The 21,135-nt window shown below is 35.3% G+C and overlaps 2 protein-coding genes and 8 non-coding genes across 10 annotated transcripts; all 10 read right to left on the minus strand.

Moving 5' to 3' along the window:
• Positions 1-2,873: 2,873 nt before the first annotated feature.
• Positions 2,874-3,731, minus strand: LOC106713775 (alcohol dehydrogenase 1). The gene has a single exon (XM_014506633.2). It carries the CDS (start codon positions 3,690-3,692, stop codon positions 2,940-2,942), a length of 753 nt encoding a protein of 250 aa, XP_014362119.2. The 5' UTR covers positions 3,693-3,731; the 3' UTR covers positions 2,874-2,939.
• A 67-nt stretch (positions 3,732-3,798) lies between these two features.
• LOC123721311 lies at positions 3,799-5,018 on the minus strand. Its single transcript, XM_045679759.1, has 2 exons — positions 4,365-5,018; positions 3,799-3,909 (listed from the first exon to the last, which is right to left on the minus strand). The coding sequence occupies exons 1-2, from the start codon at positions 5,016-5,018 to the stop codon at positions 3,799-3,801; spliced, it is 765 nt and encodes a 254-aa protein (XP_045535715.1).
• Positions 5,019-18,024: 13,006 nt separating this feature from the next.
• On the minus strand, positions 18,025-18,143 carry LOC123721340. Its single transcript, XR_006756206.1, has one exon. It is a non-coding gene; the product is annotated as a 5S ribosomal RNA (ribosomal RNA).
• A 175-nt stretch (positions 18,144-18,318) lies between these two features.
• On the minus strand, positions 18,319-18,437 carry LOC123721341. The gene has a single exon (XR_006756207.1). It is a non-coding gene; the product is annotated as a 5S ribosomal RNA (ribosomal RNA).
• A 179-nt stretch (positions 18,438-18,616) lies between these two features.
• LOC123721342 lies at positions 18,617-18,735 on the minus strand. Its single transcript, XR_006756208.1, has one exon. It is a non-coding gene; the product is annotated as a 5S ribosomal RNA (ribosomal RNA).
• Positions 18,736-18,912: 177 nt separating this feature from the next.
• Positions 18,913-19,031, minus strand: LOC123721343. The gene has a single exon (XR_006756209.1). It is a non-coding gene; the product is annotated as a 5S ribosomal RNA (ribosomal RNA).
• A 175-nt stretch (positions 19,032-19,206) lies between these two features.
• Positions 19,207-19,325, minus strand: LOC123721344. The gene has a single exon (XR_006756210.1). It is a non-coding gene; the product is annotated as a 5S ribosomal RNA (ribosomal RNA).
• A 178-nt stretch (positions 19,326-19,503) lies between these two features.
• Positions 19,504-19,622, minus strand: LOC123721345. Its single transcript, XR_006756211.1, has one exon. It is a non-coding gene; the product is annotated as a 5S ribosomal RNA (ribosomal RNA).
• A 177-nt stretch (positions 19,623-19,799) lies between these two features.
• On the minus strand, positions 19,800-19,918 carry LOC123721346. The gene has a single exon (XR_006756212.1). It is a non-coding gene; the product is annotated as a 5S ribosomal RNA (ribosomal RNA).
• A 180-nt stretch (positions 19,919-20,098) lies between these two features.
• Positions 20,099-20,217, minus strand: LOC123721347. The gene has a single exon (XR_006756213.1). It is a non-coding gene; the product is annotated as a 5S ribosomal RNA (ribosomal RNA).
• Positions 20,218-21,135: the final 918 nt, after the last annotated feature.

Here is a 21,135-nt window from a genome sequence, read left to right on the forward strand (position 1 = left end):
CCAACAGTATCATGCATCCTAAGATCTGCCGTCCATGTTTAAGCGGTCTGTTTAAGGTTACCATAACAGTTTTACAGTGTTACTATAAAAAAATTAAAACAAAGTTCTCGGTCCGCGATAATGTTGTAAGCGACATCTAGCGGCGCTAACAATGTACTAAACTGGCGAAGTAGTTATTAAGATCATTAAAATTGCCCGCGCCACTTTATTTAGCAGCCGTAGCCGGCATTGTTCTTACTTTCCTCTTAACTAGCGCTGACTTCAGTTTGAGAAAATATAAGCTCTCGGTGTACATTTCGTACATAGAGTAAATTAACCTTTAAGTATTTACTTAATATTTTCTCAGTACGTAAAAAGAACACAAAGAAGTAATATTGCATTACATCTTGGTCGCAACGGAGTAGAAGTTTAAATTTAGGTATGCTTCGAATGGTTAAAAGAGTAGCGCTAAAATAACTATAGGATTAAGTTAATAAAAAATGTATAAAGTTGGGTAACAGTCTGCGACAGCCTTACTCCCGCCCTCGCCTCGGTCCCGCCGTCACTCGATGCCGTTATTTTAATGTTAGGAAAGGGTCGATAAGGAATTCGATTCGAATTAAACTTACGTTACAGACCTAAAATTTTCAAAGTGGCCAATTTATCACATAAATCCTTACAACTTTTGTTCTAAATCTTTTTATCTTACGCATTCCGAAAGATTTATTCGATAGAATATATCCGAAATAAATATTGGAAATTCCGATGTCATCTCGATGGGTTAAATTCTTTGCATTGTAAGACTTGAACTGTTTGAATTAAATTTTTAGTTATATCAGGGTAAGAATTGCAGTAAAATTAATGTTTTTATTCAAGATTGTTTACGAGTTTTCACGAAAAGATTAATTTAACCAAATTTAAAATAATTTGCTGTTATCTGCGTAGTGATAACTGAATTGTGTAGCTATCACTTTATCAAGCAACAACACCCCTAATCTGATTATTATCTTTCATTAGTTGTTTTTCAAAAATATGCAATTTATTTATATTGATATGTAATTTTATTATGATCTGATGTCCTCCGTGACGTAATCCGTCACGGAGGACATAAATAATAATAATAATATAATATATAATTTTATTATATTATGTACGATAGTAATAATGTATGTAGAAAACGATCTAGCGGCCGCCGTCGTTCATCGAAATAACAAAGCGACCGTTGCCTATAAACATCCGCAATTGCAGATGTGTTGCCTACCTTTAATCGACGGACGGGACGCATCCCCTCTGTCAAATACACTTCCCATTCCCGAATATAAGTTTGTTATACGATAGGCTTACGTTTAAATTATTGTATTTTTTTTAAGGATAATTTAATTGTTTCTGATTTGTTTTCCTGAAACTCTAGAGCATTTCTTTACAAACTTTTATAGATACAATTTTTAAGTTTAAACGAGTTTAATGCTATGTTTTCTGTCCGCTGCGTCGTTTTTCACAGTTTTACATAAACAGCTGTCGACCGACGACTTAAATTGATGCAACAAAAAGTTCCGAGGACAAATTTAAACACAAACTTTGTGAGACCGCACAACTTTGATAATGAAAACGTTTCGCTTTTCTTTTATTGAATGAAAAAAATACGTGTTGGCGGAAACATTTGGTGATTTATAGAATAAAATAGATGTTTTATCTTTTATGGACACGATACGATTCAAGTTAACGTTAAGACAGTGACGTGTGGTCATGTTGAAATTATGTTTACGAAAACAAGTTGCTAAAAGTATTAATAAATTTTAGAAACATCTATATTAATATTATAAAGAAAGATTTGTTTGTTTGTTTGCTGTCATTAAATAGGTTCAGTAACCACTGAACCTATTAATTCCGCGCGGATAAATTCGCAGAGTAACTGCTAATGTATGGATAAAAGTTGTTATTTATGTAGATAAGTTGATAAATAATCCATATAGATAAAAGAAAGACGACTAACACGATTGAGTTCATCCACCGAACTGTTAAATCATTCTTTCAAAATATGTTCTAAAGTGTTCTAATATACTTTGATATTTATTTATCAAGCTTGATTTTTTGTATGAAAGTAATATTTCATGATGACAACATCGAATCAATCATGTATCGCCGACAGTTTACTAGTCGGCCCACTGACGGGTAGCAGGAAATAACTTTATCCGCGCAAAAGTTTATTTTTATTATAATAAAGATGATAAAAAATAACGTCTACTAATAAACAACTGCAAAACATATTACATCAATATTACTTATATTATAAATACGAATGTTTAGATAAATGGATGGCAGGATGTTTGTTAGAACGGTCAGAACGGCTGCATGAATCGCGCTGAAATTTGGCATTTATGTAGTGTAGCCTGGAAGAACACATAGGCTACTTATTAATGTTTTATGTGGACGCAGTTGCGGGCGATAGCAAGTAAAAAGTAAACTTTAAACTTATATATGACTTAAAAATAATCTTTAAAAACTTTTTTTTTAAATGAGAAGGGGGCAAATTAGCGGCGGGAACACCGAGAACCATCTCGATCATAATTGATGATGATAATGACCACAATCTCTAGTTTTGTTCGGCAACGCATCTGCAGTTCCTGTAGTGTTGCGGATGTCCATGGGCGTTGATAACCATGTTGATAAAATTATAAATGCAAAAGTAGCTCTGTCTGTCTCCCTCGTTTTCACGCCAAAACTACTGAACCGATTTAAATGAAATTTGGTACACAGATAGTCTAGACCTTTTTAACGCGAAAAAAGTTGTAAGGGGTTGAAAGTGGGGGTGGTAATTTGGATGGAAGTATCGTCATTTTTACAGTTAGAATTTATTAAGATTTGAACGCACTACAACATCATAACTACCATCTGACCACTGCTGGACAAAGATCTTCCCCAATGTCTTTTACAGCACGTGGCACTACAATGTATTCATACTACTGCACCAATGTGATTGGCTGCCCCCCTTCAATGAGCCACGCCGTGCCGCTGTCCGCGTTCTCAAACACTTCCACTGCCGCTTTGCCCACTGCTTCAGGTTTCTGCCACGGCTTAGTTTGAACGAAAGAGTTAAACTCTTTCATTATATCAGGAGTCCATGTTATCATATTCTGCACTAACTTGGTTTCGGTAAATCCAGGGCAAATAGCCACCACCCTGACACCAAATTTAGTAAAGTTGTGCTCATGTCCCAATGATTTCGTAAATCCCATCACAGCAAACTTTGAAGCGTGATATACAGGTATATAAGGGTCTGTTCTATATCCATAAATTGAGCTAATATTTATTATTGTACCTCCTTTTCCAGATTTGTCCTTTCTCATGTGTTCCAAAAACTTCAAGGACCATTCCATCAAAGCAATCACGTTTGTATCGATGGTTTTTCTTAAGTAAACGTCGTTCAATATTCCAGCATTGTTAACTAGCACATCAACGGTGTTGAACTCTTTTATAATTTTATCAAAAATAACTTCTAGGTCTGTTGTAACATCACACTTGTAATAGACGGCTTTATTCTGACCATATTTAGCGGCTAATTTTTTTATAGCTTCCGATCCTTGCTCTTCATTGGTGTTTAAAATAATAACCACTTTTGGATTCTTTTGTAAAAAGCTGTCGGCGATTGCGTATCCAATGCCCACCGATCCTCCAGTAACAACGATAGTTTTGTTTTTTAAGTCTCTTGACATTTTATGATTATAAACTAAACTACAGAGTTAATGAACAGATTCAATGTAAATGTTAAAATGTAACTAAGTCGCTTCGAATTTTATACAGATGTTGTGGGGGCAAATGTCATATTGTGATAACGCAAGCCCTATCGATTAGTGATTGCATCGTCACCTTGTTTGACATTCGAGACCTTTGTGTGCAAGCAAACATAGAAGCATTTCCGTATATTGTAGTCTGTACATATAAATTAAATTGAAGTTCTGTATGTAACAAACAAATGAATGATTGTTCACGTCTCAATGATGCATATCAAGATCGCTTAGAAAATTCTACCATTTTTTTTTTTTTTTTTTTTTATAGTCAGGAAATGCGTTTACGCACGCCTACGCCGGGCTGTGCAATGGCGTAGGGAGTGTGGGACTCGCCGGCCACAGAAGGTGACCGGAATACCCACTAAAACCTGACTGCCCTCTAACGCATTATGGCGGGCGCCACGGGAACGCTTTAGCTTTCTTCCGTGGCCCCGCCTGCGTTATCGCCCTGAAGGGGCCTCCCTCTCACGCATGGTTTGTGGGGAGAAGTACGGCGGCGAAACCCCGCCTCCTTCTCCCCACTCTCCTGCGTCTGAGCGGGGGCGCGAGGGGATTATCCTCGCGCTCTCGCTCCCTTTCCTCCTTCTGCGAAATTACAATTTCGCAGAAGGAGGAAACCGCCTCCCATGACCCCTCACTGCCCAGCATGGCGCGAATTACGCCTGGGAGTGAGAGGTCATCACCAATCGCCGCTACCAGAGTGCGGCGCTCTTCGGACCACGCTGTACATACCTGAAGGGTGTGTTGCGCGGTGTCCTCATCAGCGCCGCACTCGTGGCACGACGTCGTCTCTTCTCTTTGTATTCGGCAAAGGTACCGCCCGAAGCAGCCATGACCTGTAAGGATCTGTGATAGTCTGTAATTCATCGCGCCGTGGCGCTTCCCGCACCAGTCCGAGAGCTGTGGGCGTATGGCCTCTATGGTGCGGGCGCCGTATTTGGCGTCCGCTAGGCCAGCAGCCCACAGCTCTATGGTCGTTCGCTTTCTCTCCGCCCGGGACCGGGCGAGCTCCTCTGGAGCCGGGGCTTCGCCCCGAGCTCTCTGCTCGACCCGCTCCCGGTACGCTTCGGCCAGCACACCCGCTTCTATCTCCCATGGGGGAGTGCCGGCCAAAGCGCAGGCCGCTGCATGGCCAACCGTGCGGTAGGCCCTGCATGCGCGCACCGCAACGATGCGCTGCGGCCTGCGGAGGAGGGCCCTGTTTGACGCGTCAAGGGCTTCTGCCCATATCGGCGCGCCGTACAGGGCCATACTGCGAACGACCATGGCATACAGTCGTCTGACCTGCACGCCCGGACCTCTCAGGTTCGGGAGGAGCCTGGCGAGGGCGGAAGCCGCGCCGACGAGTCGGGGGGTTAGCGTCCGGAAGTGATCTCCGAAACGCCAACCCCCATCGAGGATAAGGCCAAGATATTTGATCCGGGCCTTAACCTCGACCTCGTCCCCGTTGATCCGGAGGGTCGCTCCTGCGGGCACTCTCCACCTCGGCCCTTTGAAGCAGAGGGCCTCGGTTTTGTGGAGTGTAGAAAATTCTACCAACTATAAGCCAAACTAAATCATAATATAGTAAAATTGGAGGTTCTGTATATAATATTGAAAAACATATATTTTTTCCATATCATGTATTTGCAATTGTATATAACAAAAATATTTTTTATTAAGTAGTAGGTATTAGTAGTAGTAAGTAGATAGGTAGCGAGAAGGTAGCCTATGCTCTCTAGAATACAACTTTCTTTTCTGCGTTGACGAAGTCGCGGGCGATTACTAGTATTTAATATTTTCAAAAGGCATAAATAAATCACTGGTTCTTTCAAGTCAAGTTTTTGAATTAGTCCCTATAAGTACTGTCTTATATCTATACAGTTATCTAAATTTGGAAGTTCTTTTAGCACGCTTTTCTCTTTGTTTTCAATTTCACTGCACTCTAAGGTATTTTTTTCATAAGAGAAGGGGCCGAACGAACGGCGGTGACATCAAGGTGATACGCACCACTAGAATAACTGCAGATGCGTTGCCGGCCTTTAAGAAAAATATACGCTCTGTTCTTGAAGGACAGACCATTTCACAACACGGCCAATTTCGCAACAATCGCACTGTTGTGGAATACTAGTCATCCAGATTGTATGGATGGTACCTGGCGGTCTGTCGGGTCGTGTTGCGAAGAAATTTTCCCATCATTATTACTTATGTTAAAAACGAGAACTCTATAACTTTGTTGATTATTGTAGAAGTTGATTTATTTGAAATTTATTTACAATTCACTTCGAGTATTTACCATTCTAAATTAATAATATACTTAACCTATAAACTTTGTAAGCGGAAGCAAGTTGATAAATTAAATGGAAAATTTCAATCACTAGCAGAAAACTTGGCATTGACTTATTAACGGACTCCTTAAACTTGATTCCTTGGTTTGACTTAATAAAAGGTAACAAAATTATTAAACATTCAGTAGAAAAAATTATAAGGATATAAAAACAATGTTTTCTCGCTTCATTGAAGTTTTGATGTTATGTATGTACTAAAATGCAACTTAAATAAAATTTTTACATTAATTTATTTTTTATTTGTATGAACAATGATTGTTGAAATAAAGTGAGAAAAATAATATACCGTCTTAAGTGAAATGTAAAGTAAAATTACTTTTACTTCTTATCATAATCTCAACCTAAAATATGTGTATAATTATTGTGTTTTGAAATAAAAAAAAATCATTTTTATTATTATAAAGATATTATAAAGAATTATTATGCACGTGTTTTGTAATTTTATGTTTTGACCATATTAAAATGTTTAAAACAATTAGCCGACACCGACTAAAAGCGTTAACCGCTCGACTCGCGCCTTAAATGGAAAATTGCGAATTCAATTATGGTCCTCGATAATCGTACTTTATCCCGACATTTCCACGCAAAAATCCCCGACGCGCCTTATTAACGATCGAATCGCATTAACTCCGGAGCTTAGTAAACAATTATATTTTTAAGCTGAAATTTTAAAAATAAGCATCATAAAAACATCATTTATGACAAAATATTTAAGTACTTTGAAGTTGTTTGTAAGTAATGCTAGCTTGGCCTAAAGATGATTGACGATTTCGAAATAACCTCCCACGGGAAATCTAAGGTATCTAATGATACATATAGATATAGATGAAGTATTTCATATAATTTTGATATTGAATCTTAAATACGATCATACTTACGAACTTGAAAAAAAAAATACACAACTTATTTTTTGTTATTTTGTTAATCTAGTAGCTGTCGCCCGCGACTCCGTCTGCGTGAAATTAAAAATAAAACGCCATTGTGTTCTCCTGGACTATGTTCTACATCTGTGCAAAATTTCATGTATATACATCCGTTGAGCCGTTCCGGAGATACCTTCAAACATCCGTCCATCCATTAACCCAACCATCTAAACTTTTGCATTTTTACTAAGAAGTAAGATGACTAGCGAGCTTCAAGCAAAACTCCCTCTATATTCGACTAATGCCAAACGGGAGAAACTATTATTATTATCGGTGCGGGTTGGCGAAATGTGTTTATTACACAGCGGCTACTGAATACGAACATCGCTGATCTAATTAAGGGCGGCTACAACCGTACTTTAGCCCAAGCTGCCCTCTATATATCCCCGGATAATCTTATTACTAGCGAAAAATAAATATATTAGTACAGTCAGAATTAAGCTACATCCTGTATATTCTCCAGGTATATTTTAATTAAAGTTATAAAAGGATTTAAAAATGTTAGCAATTTTTTAAGCCACTATTTCTGTTTTCTCAAATTATCTTTGTTCAAAATACACAAACCAGACAGATTTATCTACTTATTAATATAACACAAAATCTACAATATTAAAAATGTTTACTTAAAATTAATATTGAACGAAACTAGCGGTGGCCCGCGACTTCGTTAGTGCAGAGTTAAAATCCTGTCAAAATCTATCCAGCAGTTTCGGAGATTACCCGGAACAAACGCGACTTTGCGGACAGACATGCAGACAGACAAAAATTTAAAAATTAGTTTTCCGTTATGAGCCACGCAAATACTTTACGTGTACGAAATATGTTTTTTCCACTATATCACGTAAAGACACTCAAATTTTATTAATATGTATGTATACATAGCACGTAGCATCTAAGTAAAATGTTAGGTAGTAGATCTCGCGGCTTATCACAAACGTCACTCGTGAATGGCAGCCGACCTGCGCTGAATGTCGGTCAGCCGAGTGCCCCCTAATGAGGCTTCAGGCACATCCCTTCTACTTTCACTTCGTTATCGTTAACAAGACCCTCACTTCAATACACACTTCTCTCCATCAGTTTATCGCAAAGGCAAGTGAAACAACAATGAAATCAATGCATATCTTCATTTTAACTATATGATTTTGTCTCTTTGTCGGGATGTCTGTGACTTTGTGCGCGGTAGTATTAAAAATGTCTTGAATGACTTGTATACTGTTTTTATTAATACATTGTAGTACGTATCAAATGAAATTTAGTGTTTATTTCATTTTAATCAGTGCGCAAATAAAATAATTATATGAAACCAAACAAACTGTTTCACAGTCATACTCAATGTACAAAATATAACAATTCCTTGACATACGTATTTTACATACTCGTAATCGTACAATATCCTAAAAAATACACAAATGTGAAACAGAGCTTCGGTAGCCATGGGTCATTGTTTTGCTATATAATGTGATGGGTTATCTGGCAACGATGCAAGTTGGAAAGCCGCGCAGAGAGACACGGCTCGTTGCACTAATGTCGACTGTCAAAGCGGAATTTTGTATTTAGGAAGTGTTCGTGGCCAACGAACCTTGTCCTTGCTCTACAAGAGTTGTGGCTGAACATTTAACTTGATCTATTCTTGGGCGGCTTACATAAAGTTATTCACAAAATCTGTGAGCGCTTTTGAGTGGATTTTAAAACGTTGTCGTAATACGGTACATCTACCGGCGTTGTAGTGAAACTAATGAGCTCAAGCTTTTAGTTTCTCCCTCCCCTCGCTCCCCCCATCCTGTCAGCTACTTATCGCCGTTATATCCTTACATTAGAGTAAAAAAGTTACACAATATTACAACCAGTCGTACTATGTATTTGAAATTTGCTTTTTTGTGTTATGGAGGTAAAACAGCAAGATAAAGAGATCACCGACGCTCTTGGATAGATATCAACACAAGAAGATCTGCAGATGCAGAACAGTTCGTCAGTAGTAAATGATAGTCAAAGGAGAAGTATCTAGGGCACAGGTTATTGACCCTATACACACAGTCTAATCTAATGACATCCATCATTAGCGGCGCTCGGACTATGAATGCAATTATCTTTGAGTGATCTCTGCTGGCTCTACTTTGATGCTATACGTTTATTCAATATTACTATCTAGGAAGTACAAAGGTTGTTATTATACGAAGATCATTGGCTGAGCTCGCTCTAGGCGTTTAAACTCGCTTACCGTGGGCTTCTGAGACCAAGATCTCCGTTTAATACATATTTTTATCTTTGTTATGTCAAAGATAATGACAGGGATGACGATATGTTTTATACAGAGATATTCTCAGAATCCAACGGACATTGGGCCTAGCACGAATATTTGTAACAATATAGTCTTCGCATTGTCACCGTCGAGTATGTCAAAATTAGTATGACAATTTTGGTGTACTTTAACGCCCGATAAAATTTTAATTCAAAGTCTATAACGATACGATGGAGATTGTCACAAATATTCGTGCTAGGCTCATAGAAATCTACATTAAGCCTCTGTTAAAGCCATCATAAACTATTAGGGCGGCAGAAAGTGCCTAAGAGTGTACAAAGCATGTAAGGACTTCCTTCACTTTCTTCATCAAAACCAACACAACCCACGAACCAAAATCGTTTTACTTCTTTGTAAAAGATTTACGTTCTCTTATATCTCCTTTAACTTGGACCACATCTGTCCCCATCATCTTCAATGAGGCGCGTCACTCTGCGAGCGGCGTGTCACTGATTAAACACGCTGTCGACGTGACATATGTGCTGACTTGTCACGTAAATAATCTAATACATTGGATAATATTAATACTACGAGAAAGAATAGGTATAGATTCGTTGTTTTGGAGTGTGTTAAAATATATTTGAATCATAACCGGTTAAAACTCCACATAACCGCCTTATAATGCATCGTTATAATTACAATTCCAAAACAATTCTATAGTAATGGTCTCATTTGTAGCTCGGACAATTTTACCCTCTCTTGCAACAGTAACTTTTGAACACTTTCATAAATAATTTAAAACGTTATCAGCTGTCTTTTTCTAGCTTGCATACTTTTAAGGACGTTCGTCGCGCGTTCGATTTGAGGAATGACTTCTGTAGTGTTTGTGTCTATGGAATAGATACAATTCACTGTCTCATGTACCACACTGGAAGGCACAGCTGTCTCTGGGTAGTTGAGTGACGAACGCGGTACGAAGCGGACGTGCGCCTGCGCTCCAGTGTGGTAGTGGTGAGCCAGTGTCTGTCCTTAATCATCTTTAGGGACCCTATGGTCCTACAAATGGCGACGAGGTGAAAAAAAAAAAAAAAAAAAAAACAAAATAGAAAATTGGTAACTATGTCCGTATTTTGCGCCCTAAGTAATAAAATACTTGTGTGTAAATTAAAACATTGCAATCAAGATATTTAATTTTGTGCCTAAAAGTAGAGTACAATTATTATAGATTTCATAATAGAAGAAAGATGACAATATGATACGGGGAACATTAGTTTACAGTTTATACGATTTTATAAGTTGTATACGTGTAAAATAGTAATGATGATTTATTGCAAGCATGCGATATCACTTCCGCCGTCGTTATCTATTTATTATGATGAGTATGAATATTTATCTATTAAAGTTTAGTTCACAAAAATTTTAATTATCAATAATATTTACAAATTATTACAGCTAACTGTAAAAAATTAATTGTAAAAAAAAGCGATTGAAATTATTGTAAATTATTATACCTTCGAGTACTTAAAATATCAATCTTCATAAGTGTAAGGAACGTCAATAAAAGGCGGGGTCAACGGGTGGCCTGATTTATTTGTAAAGATGTTTTAAATCTGTTATATTAATCTACCCACTATTTGGTCATCAAATATTCTCTGTAACGAGACACATCAAATGCTACAATAAGTATCAACTGACATATTTATTTTGTTCAGAAATAATTATATTTCTGGCAAAGGTATTTGTGAATCTTCTTCAACGAACCGTTCTAGGATCTAAGACAGTGTCATACGAAATATGGGTCTATTATCTATTAACTGCAACTAAGTATTTCACGTAAAATGACAGGTACAGGCCGTATTTTGAAAATCTATCATTTTAACTAAAACTAGCTTTTACCCGCGACTTTGTCCGCGCGGAATAAAAAGATAGAGAACGGGGTAAAAATTATCCTATGTCCGTTTCCTGGTTCTGAGCTGCCTGCCCACCAATTTTCAGTCGAATCGATTCAGCCGTTCTTGAGTTATAAATGGTGTGGCTAATACGACTTTCTTTTATATATATATAGATAATACAGATATGTAGTGTTCTGGATTTCCATTAAATTGGTGATATATCTTCGTCTATTTTGGATATCCATTAAATTGGATATATGAATGCGTAAATAGGTAAACCTAATAAGGTACGGTAAAATAGTATTGAAAAGTATACATTTATAATTTGGATTTCTATTAAATTAGAGATATTCTAAATTATTTTATTACGTTGTACAAAATGAAATTCATTAGATTGAATTTAATGTGTCTCGGACTTCTTTTAAATAAGAAGCATTAGTAAAAACAAAAGAACTTTTATTAAATTGAAGGTATTTTAGATTTTAGATTTAAATCGAACATTTTCAGTAGGAAGCAGCTGATATTGCAACGACTGCTAAAAAGAGAGGTACATTATTACAATAGCGAAGATAATTTGTTTGTTTACAACAAAAAAAGTATACGCTAAAACGAGAAAAAATGAAGAAAGAGATAGAATAATTGTGTTAGTGTAATTATGATTTTTGCGTATATCGAAAGATTGTTTTAAAATTAATAGAATGTCGTTGAAAATAAGTCAAAACATATTCTTACTAATTGACTATAACGATTTTATAGGTGATAAGAAAGATAGAAGACATCACCCGCAATCGGTTGTTTTCGTTATGTCGTGGTCATGTGACGTACACTCTGTACACTGAGAGCAATTTAACTTTATTTAACATATAACATTAGATCCGACGATATATCAGTAGATGCTAGAAGTTATCGATGGCATCTCAGTTGTATAGTTTGATGCGTTGAGATGTATCACTGGATTGGTTATATAGTTTATTTATCAATGTTACAATAAGTTCCCTCTGATGTTAAGAAGTTTTATTGATAAACCTATGTTAATAAATAAAAAAGTAGTTAATACTAAAGTCTGTTCGTGGGTCCTTAGCAAAAAAATATATATATATATATATTACCAAATTATACGTAAAATTAAATGTTCAATTGTGGGAGCATGAGCAAATGAATATACGGGTGCAAATAGTAACAGATACATGTAAATACTGCACAAAAGTTTTGATTATTTTCTTTTGAATATTACCAGGTCTCACAGTTTAATAGAAAATTTGTGTTGTCTAAATTTAGTTAACTCTAATTCCGTGACGTCGGAATGTCGATAAAAAAAAATGACTGAAAAGGTCATTTGTCCATCATTGTCAGTGTAGTATACAAGTGTGTGTAACTAGTGCACGCTGTCATGTGTATTGTACAGACAGTAGTACATCGGCCCAATCGTCTAAGTTTTATTTGAATTTAAAATATAACTAAACTATAGATAGGTCTAGCGTTCGTCCGTGATTTCGTAAGCGCGGAAAAAATATAGCCTAGGTTCTATTGATAGTCTCGACAAAATCGGTCCATGCGATTCGGAGATTATTCATATGGCCATTTGCCTGATTGTCCCTTATAATATAAACAAAAATTAACTTTAACTGTCAACTTTAAATTGCGTTAAATATTTATTAATTAAAGGCTTTAACGATTAACGAAGTTACATTTTTATTTAACGAATTAAAGATTAACGAAGTTAACTTTTGCTTAACTGTGCCCACCTGTGACCAGGACCATAACAGGTTCACAAATTATTAACATCCTGAAGGAACTCTTTAGTCGACTGGGCTATCCACATTCAATCACTGCAGATTGTAAATGAGCCAGCAGTTTGTAAATGAAGAGTTTAAAACTTTTTGTGAAGATTGCAACATTAAACTTTTAGTACTGTTCCATATTGGCCGCAAATGAATGGGTAAGTCGAGCTTCAAAATAGGGATATCTTAAAGTACCTTAGAATAAGTGTAAGCGAAAAAAGAGACGAATATAAGAGAAACATTATATTAGTATTTTATGATGTATAACTCTACTCCTCACTCAGTAACAGGAAAGACCCCTTCAGAATTTTTCTTTAAACGAAAGAATAGGGATAAGATTCGATGCTACATGATATTATTATTATTATTCGGGTTAGTTTCGACATACAACATTTTTCAATTATTTAATTCAATATTCTATTTTGACATTAAGCTTGAGTGTTGTTGATACGCCGGCTTGATAATACATCATGGCGTCGGCCGGAACGCTGAGTGATTAGTGAATTGATACATACATAAACCAATGATCTTATGACTTATGATAACATTGATACTTAGTAAAGCAACAACTGAAATATTAAAAAAAAAGGGAAATGGATTAGCTAAGTGTGCATTTGAATAACACATAATTATCGTGATTAAATAGTAAATACTTTATTGGCATAGTCGTTTGGTTTATATGAAATTTATGCATAATAATGAAAAATTTAGATTTCAACTTAATTTAAGGTTAATCTATATACTTTTCTTCGTACTATTCATGGCGATCATAGTATATCTTCGAGGGGGAGTTCATTGCAGCCACTGATAGTGACAATGACTCACACTTTTGTTGTTTTGTTTTGTATTTTCTGTACTACAAAATATATCTAAATTATACGTAAAATGTTTGTTAGCAACAAGACCTACCGTTCTCCTATATCAGTTGTTAATTATTGCAGATATCCATTAAGTTGGTTGTACAGTAACATGCACGGAAATGTAAACATTGTTCTTGTTATGACGACATAACTTCTGATGGCGTTGTTCGATGAGTACATCATTTAATCAGATGATGTAAATTTCTTTTAATTTAATTAATTTTTATGACTACCATTAGGTTTAGGTTTAAAGATCTTTATTTCTCATTAAAAAAAAGCACAATGCTTCACTTACAATGAAAAAAAAAAAAAAAAAAAAAAAGGAGTAGATATGGTCGGAACCGTACCGCCGTGCGTAAACAACTTCTGTAAATCCGTGCTCGTAATTTTATTTTAAAAAATAGTTATGAGTAATTGCACTTATTTAAAGTAATAGTTATAGTTTTTCTGTGCGTTATAAGGAAGGTGTAAGTTTAAAGTGTTTGCTATAAACAAATGTTTTGTGAAGTTTTTAAATGTTACTAAACTATGCTGAACAATTATTGATATACCCGAAAAATAAATATGTATATCATACAGGCTTGCGGGTTAATACGTAATATAGATACAGAATACAAGATCAATATAAAGCAAAATAAACCTTAACACAACTATAGAAGAGAATCTAACTTGACAGAAATAACAAAGTTATATATGTAGAAAATATTGAGAGATTATTACAGTTCAGCGATGATATATGATTTAAGTTTATTTTTGAAAGCATTAATACTGTTACAATTCTTTATCTCGTCTGACAGTTGTTAAACATTTGAACGCCTTCGAACGAAATAGTTTTATTCCATAGATAGTTCGCGGAGTAATAGATTTTAATTTGTGTTTGTTACGTAAGTTATGTTTGTTATCTCTTTTTTCAAGTTTAATGTTAGACTTAATGTTTTTATTTGTTATGTTCATTATGAGAGTACAAATCTTAAATTTAAACATTTGAGTGACATTAAGTAATTTTGTTTGTTATAAAGTTCATTAGTTGGAGTTCGGTAATCAAAAAATTAAATTGGTGGTAATGATTTTCAGTAGATGTGAATACATTAAATTGGATTAATACAGTGTCAATGAACACAGAGAATTCCATTCAATTGGAATTGAGGTTACCATTAAATTGGAAACACTTAGGTTACCATTAAATTGGATTAATACAGTGTCAATGAACACAGAGAATTCCATTCAATTGGAATTGAGGTTACCATTAAATTGGAAACACTTAGGTTACCATTAAATTGGAAACACTTAGGTTGCCATTAAATTGGAAACAGTTAGGTTACCATTAAATTGGAAACACTTAGATTACCATTTAATTGGAAACAGTTAGGTTACCATTAAATTGGAAACAGTTAGGTTACCATTAAATTGGAAACACTTAGATTACCATTAATTGGAAACAGTTAGGTTACCATTAAATTGGAAACACTCAGATTACCATTTAATTGGAAACAGTTAGGTTACCATTAAATTGGAAACACTTAGATTACCATTTAATTGGAAACAGTTAGGTTACCATTAAATTGGAAACACTTAGATTACCATTTAATTGGAAACAGTTAGGTTACCATTAAATTGGAAACACTTAGATTACCATTAAATTGGAAACACTTAGATTACCATTTAATTGGAAACAGTTAGATTACCATTAAATTGAAAACACTTAGGTTACCATATTAAATTGGAATCACTCAGCTTACCATTAAATTGGAAACACTTAGGTTACCATTAAATTGGAAACACTCAGCTTACCATTAAATTGGAAACACTTCGGTTACCATTAAATTGGAAACACTTAGGTTACCATTAAATTGGAAACATTTCGGTTACCATTAAATTGGAAACACTTCGGTTACCATTAAATTGGAAACACTTCGGTTACCATTAAATTGGAAACACTTAGGTTACCATTAAATTGGAAACACTTCGGTTACCATTAAATTGGAAACACTTCGGTTACCATTAAATTGGAATCACTTCGGTTACCATTAAATTGGAAACACTTAGGTTACCATTAAATTGGAAACATTTCGGTTACCATTAAATTGGAAACACTTCGGTTACCATTAAATTGGAAACACTTCGGTTACCATTAAATTGGAAACACTTAGGTTACCATTAAATTGGAAACACTTCGGTTACCATTAAATTGGAAACACTTCTATTGCTGACTACAGAGAATTCCATTCAATTGGAATTGAGGTTGCCCCAAAGGACTCGGAATTTATGTTAAAGAATTAGATAGGACAAACAAACTTGCAAGTACATTTATCTCTACGCCTCATGAAGTCGGAAAAACTACATGTCACGATAAGGAATGAAGAAACTGGACAAATACTAAGAATGAACGTTACACATCTAAAAAGAGTGGAAGGGGAATGGAAATCTAATGGAAATTTAAATGAAGATACATCAAACATTAATGAATGAAACAATCTGGTTAGAAATTATCAATTTATAATTACAGTAAAAAATATATATAAGATGTTGATTGAGTTGAAAATAATAATAAAATAAAACTTGTTAACAAGGAAGGGATGTAGTGTTTGTGTCTATGGAATAGATACAATTCACTGTCTCATGTACCACACTGGAAGGCACAGCTGTCTCTGGGTAGTTGAGTGACGAACGCGGTACGAAGCGGACGTGCGCCTGCGCTCCAGTGTGGTAGTGGTGAGCCAGTGTCTGTCCTTAATCATCTTTAGGGACCCTATGGTCCTACAACTTCAATATTTCCATGCCTTACCCGAGCTTCTACTTATTTTAAATTTATAGTTCCGATAGAAATCCTAGGACAATATATTGTGTGTGTTATTCTTATTTCTTACTCAGTTTACTTGAACCTTTAGATGTTTCCACTTAAAAATTGTATGTCCTAACGTTTATCAAGTTGTAAAATAAAACCTAGCCTAGTAATATTCAAGGATCAATCTGGACTAGGCGATTTGTGGGTACCAAAAATTGATCAGCGCTTAAGTTATGCTTACTTGTTTATTTTCAATATTTATAATATTATATGTTTATTAAAATGAAGTATTTGTGCATATTTTGCACTATTGTTGCAAAAAGTTAATACATGTACGATTTTATTATTTTTTTCTTTATCGATATTAAAAGGTATGAAATTTCGTTCCGCTCGGATGGCACAATTTTTCAGGCGAACAAATGACTTTAATATTCCACTGTCTATCGCGAACGTTCAACTTTTTAAAATTTATGTTATCTCTAGAAATCCGAATCCAATATTTTATGTGCACCAATCTACCTCATGCTAAGTTGTGAAGGTAAATCTCATGAATTGTAATATTTTAGATTTTATTTTCAGTCCAACATTTTTAATCTTCAAAACTCCATAGTACTCTGAACAAAACACAGTTTGTTAAAACATAATATAATAAGAACACATTGTATGTTTTATATTTTAAAAATACTATATGTAAGCTTCTATAGATATATTCTGTTCATCAGTGTTTATAAAAAACTAGATGGATTTTGATTAAGCTCTGAGAACGACAGGTTTCTGCCCTAAGAATCTATAAAACAGAATAAAATAACAACTCTAGAATTATTATTAAGCAACATGACGAATTCTATTGATAAAATTCAGAGGTTTCGTTAATTTTTTATCGTTTTATGTAAAATAATACAGAACTTTTAAAGTCTTATATTTGGACGGGAGTTAAATACTTTACAATTTCAAGTTAAATAGCGGTGGTCAAGTTAACGAAGAAACCGACCTTGAGGTCGCTAAAGTTTAACAGAGTTACAAAATTTGATACAAAGGCAAATTATTCAAGAGTGAATTAGGCAAAGTATAGTAAAGTGGTGCTTGTTTTACACTCAAGGCGATTTCTTTTTTAGTTTTGCTATTTAACAAAGTCTGCCTTTATTTGAAACATCATATAGAAATATTTGTCCTTTTTTGCCGCTTTGCCTTCAGCGAATATCAAAAATGTTATAGCATAACATAGCATATGAAATTGCATTTTCTTAAAGTGTGAGGTGAAGAACGAACAAGTAGTCACCTGAATTCGCCAAAGTAGCGAAGTGACCGCTGTCCTTAGCTTAATTTCAATTCCTAAGAAACTAAAAAAGTTTCAATAATAAAAATTCGTCTGCCGTTGAATTTTTTGAATGATAAAAAATACTGCTGCATAGTATATGCAAATAAAAAACTAAGTAAGATAGTAACAAAAAGCCAACATCACGCGGTGTTCCCAGGCGGTCACCCATCCAAGTACTGACCGCGCCCGACGTTGCTTAACTTCGGTGATCGGACGAGAACCGGTGTATTCAACGTGGTATGGACGTTGGCGACTGCTGTAGCTTATTTATAGAAAAAGATTTCCTTCGGAGCAAATTACGATTTTGTGTATTATAAAGTGTGAAAAATTTTAATTCATTTGCGAAAGAAAATTTTAGTAGTGAAATGAAAAAAAAGTACTGGTGGATATTGTATGAAAAAAAAAATGAGTAAGAAAGCAACAAAAAGCCAACATCACGCGGTGTTCCCAGGCGGTCACCCATCCAAGTACTGACCGCGCCCGACGTTGCTTAACTTCGGTGATCGGACGAGAACCGGTGTATTCAACGTGGTATGGACGTTGGCGACTGCTGTAGCTTATTTATAGAAAAAGATTTCCTTGGGAGCAAATTACGATTTTGTGTATTTTAAAGTGTGAAAATTTTAATTCATTTGCGAAAGAAAATTTTAGTGGTGAAATGAAAAAAAAAAGTACTGGTGGATATTGTATGAAAAAAAAAAAATGAGTAAGAAAGCAACAAAAAAGCCAACATCACGCGGTGTTCCCAGGCGGTCACCCATCCAAGTACTGACCGCGCCCGACGTTGCTTAACTTCGGTGATCGGACGAGAACCGGTGTATTCAACGTGGTATGGACGTTGGCGACAGCTGTGGCTTATTTATAGAAAAAGATTTAGTTGCGATATAATTAAGTTTTTTTATGTAAAGAATTTAAAAAAATCTTAAATTTGTCTGTAATAGTAATTATTTAAAGGTAAAACGAAAAAAAAACTTCTGGATATTTTATGAAAAAAAAAAAAATAGTAAGAAAGCAACAAAAAGCCAACATCACGCGGTGTTCCCAGGCGGTCACCCATCCAAGTACTGACCGCGCCCGACGTTGCTTAACTTCGGTGATCGGACGAGAACCGGTGTATTCAACGTGGTATGGACGTTGGCGACTGCTGTAGCTTATTTATAGAAAAAGATTTCCTTCGGAGCAAATTACGATTTTGTGTATTATAAAGTGTGAAAAATTTTAATTCATTTGCGAAAGAAAATTTTAGTAGTGAAATGAAAAAAAAGTACTGGTGGATATTGTATGAAAAAAAAAATGAGTAAGAAAGCAACAAAAAGCCAACATCACGCGGTGTTCCCAGGCGGTCACCCATCCAAGTACTGACCGCGCCCGACGTTGCTTAACTTCGGTGATCGGACGAGAACCGGTGTATTCAACGTGGTATGGACGTTGGCGACTGCTGTAGCTTATTTATAGAAAAAGATTTCCTTGGGAGCAAATTACGATTTTGTGTATTTTAAAGTGTGAAAATTTTAATTCATTTGCGAAAGAAAATTTTAGTGGTGAAATGAAAAAAAAAAGTACTGGTGGATATTGTATGAAAAAAAAAAATGAGTAAGAAAGCAACAAAAAAGCCAACATCACGCGGTGTTCCCAGGCGGTCACCCATCCAAGTACTGACCGCGCCCGACGTTGCTTAACTTCGGTGATCGGACGAGAACCGGTGTATTCAACGTGGTATGGACGTTGGCGACAGCTGTGGCTTATTTATAGAAAAAGATTTAGTTGCGATATAATTAAGTTTTTTTATGTAAAGAATTTAAAAAAATCTTAAATTTGTCTGTAATAGTAATTATTTAAAGGTAAAACGAAAAAAAAACTTCTGGATATTTTATGAAAAAAAAAAAAATAGTAAGAAAGCAACAAAAAGCCAACATCACGCGGTGTTCCCAGGCGGTCACCCATCCAAGTACTGACCGCGCCCGACGTTGCTTAACTTCGGTGATCGGACGAGAACCGGTGTATTCAACGTGGTATGGACGTTGGCGACTGCTGTAGCTTATTTATAGAAAAAGATTTCCTTCGGAGCAAATTACGATTTTGTGTATTATAAAGTGTGAAAAATTTTAATTCATTTGCGAAAGAAAATTTTAGTGGTGAAATGAAAAAAAAAGTACTGGTGGATATTGTATGAAAAAAAAAAAAATGAGTAAGAAAGCAACAAAAAAGCCAACATCACGCGGTGTTCCCAGGCGGTCACCCATCCAAGTACTGACCGCGCCCGACGTTGCTTAACTTCGGTGATCGGACGAGAACCGGTGTATTCAACGTGGTATGGACGTTGGCGACGGCTGTAGCTTATTTATCGAAAAACATTTCCTTGGGTGCAAATTACGATTTTGTGTGTGATAAAGTTTGAAAAATTTTACTTCATTTGCGAAAGAAATTTTTAATGGTGAAATGAAAAATGTCAACCTAAGTTAAATCTCTTTATCATTTCAATTTAGTTAGTTTTTTTTTAATCGAAAAAGAAAGTGCTGGTTAAACTAACATAGGAGACAGACAGTCATTATGCCGCACTCGTTTGGGAATCTTTTTCTTTAGATTTAGTATGAGAAATTTTTGTTCAATAATAATAAGAAACCGGTGGCGTCATCTAGTGCAGTGGACACAGTCTAAACATGAAGTAACAAATTTGGAGGACTCTCTCGAGACTCGGGGATCTTCACTATAATATATACTAGAGCTGTTGCAATTTGTTACTGAAGTGAATTAGGAGACGAGTAAATTGCCCACAAACAAGCGGTGCCCCGTCGTACCTTTCATATTTCGAATTATAATGATAATAATGCAAAATGACAAGTGCTATTGAACAACATTCTGTGTTGTGGTTTGAGTCATAATATTAGATGATATCTGTTACAACATCAATGAGTCAAATTACTGCAGTAATGGCTAAGATTTACACAAGAGAATTGCTTCAAAGTTAGCCCCACTCTGCGCAGTCGCTGACGTCGTTTGCCTTCGTTCGGTTCGGTCTTGTGTTTATTTGGTGTTTTGTTTTAAAAGTGTTATTTATTACGCCGTATGCTCTTTGTTTTTTTTTTGCGTATGTTCCTTTGTTTCTATTTGTCAAATCTCTTTCTTCTTTTGTCTATATTATTTGTCTTACTTCATTAAAAGTTTTACTTTATAAATAATATACTCGTACCATTTAAAAGTGTATGTATAAATTACTGAATGTAAAATCGTAATGTAAAAATT

This window comes from Papilio machaon, chromosome 10 (genome assembly GCF_912999745.1).
Source record: "Papilio machaon chromosome 10, ilPapMach1.1, whole genome shotgun sequence".
NCBI classification, from domain to species: domain Eukaryota; kingdom Metazoa; phylum Arthropoda; class Insecta; order Lepidoptera; family Papilionidae; genus Papilio; species Papilio machaon.

Bases quoted from the DNA above. Each gene is read 5' to 3' on its own strand.
- LOC123721311 (XM_045679759.1), bottom strand. From the start codon at position 5,018: ATGGCCCTGTACGGCGCGCCGATATGGGCAGAAGCCCTTGACGCGTCA. The intron at 3,910-4,364 runs GTAATTTCGCAG...TTATATGTACAG, and splicing joins TTTCCTCCTTCTGCGAAATT to ACTACAATATACGGAAATGC.
- LOC106713775 (XM_014506633.2), bottom strand. From the start codon at position 3,692: ATGTCAAGAGACTTAAAAAACAAAACTATCGTTGTTACTGGAGGATCG.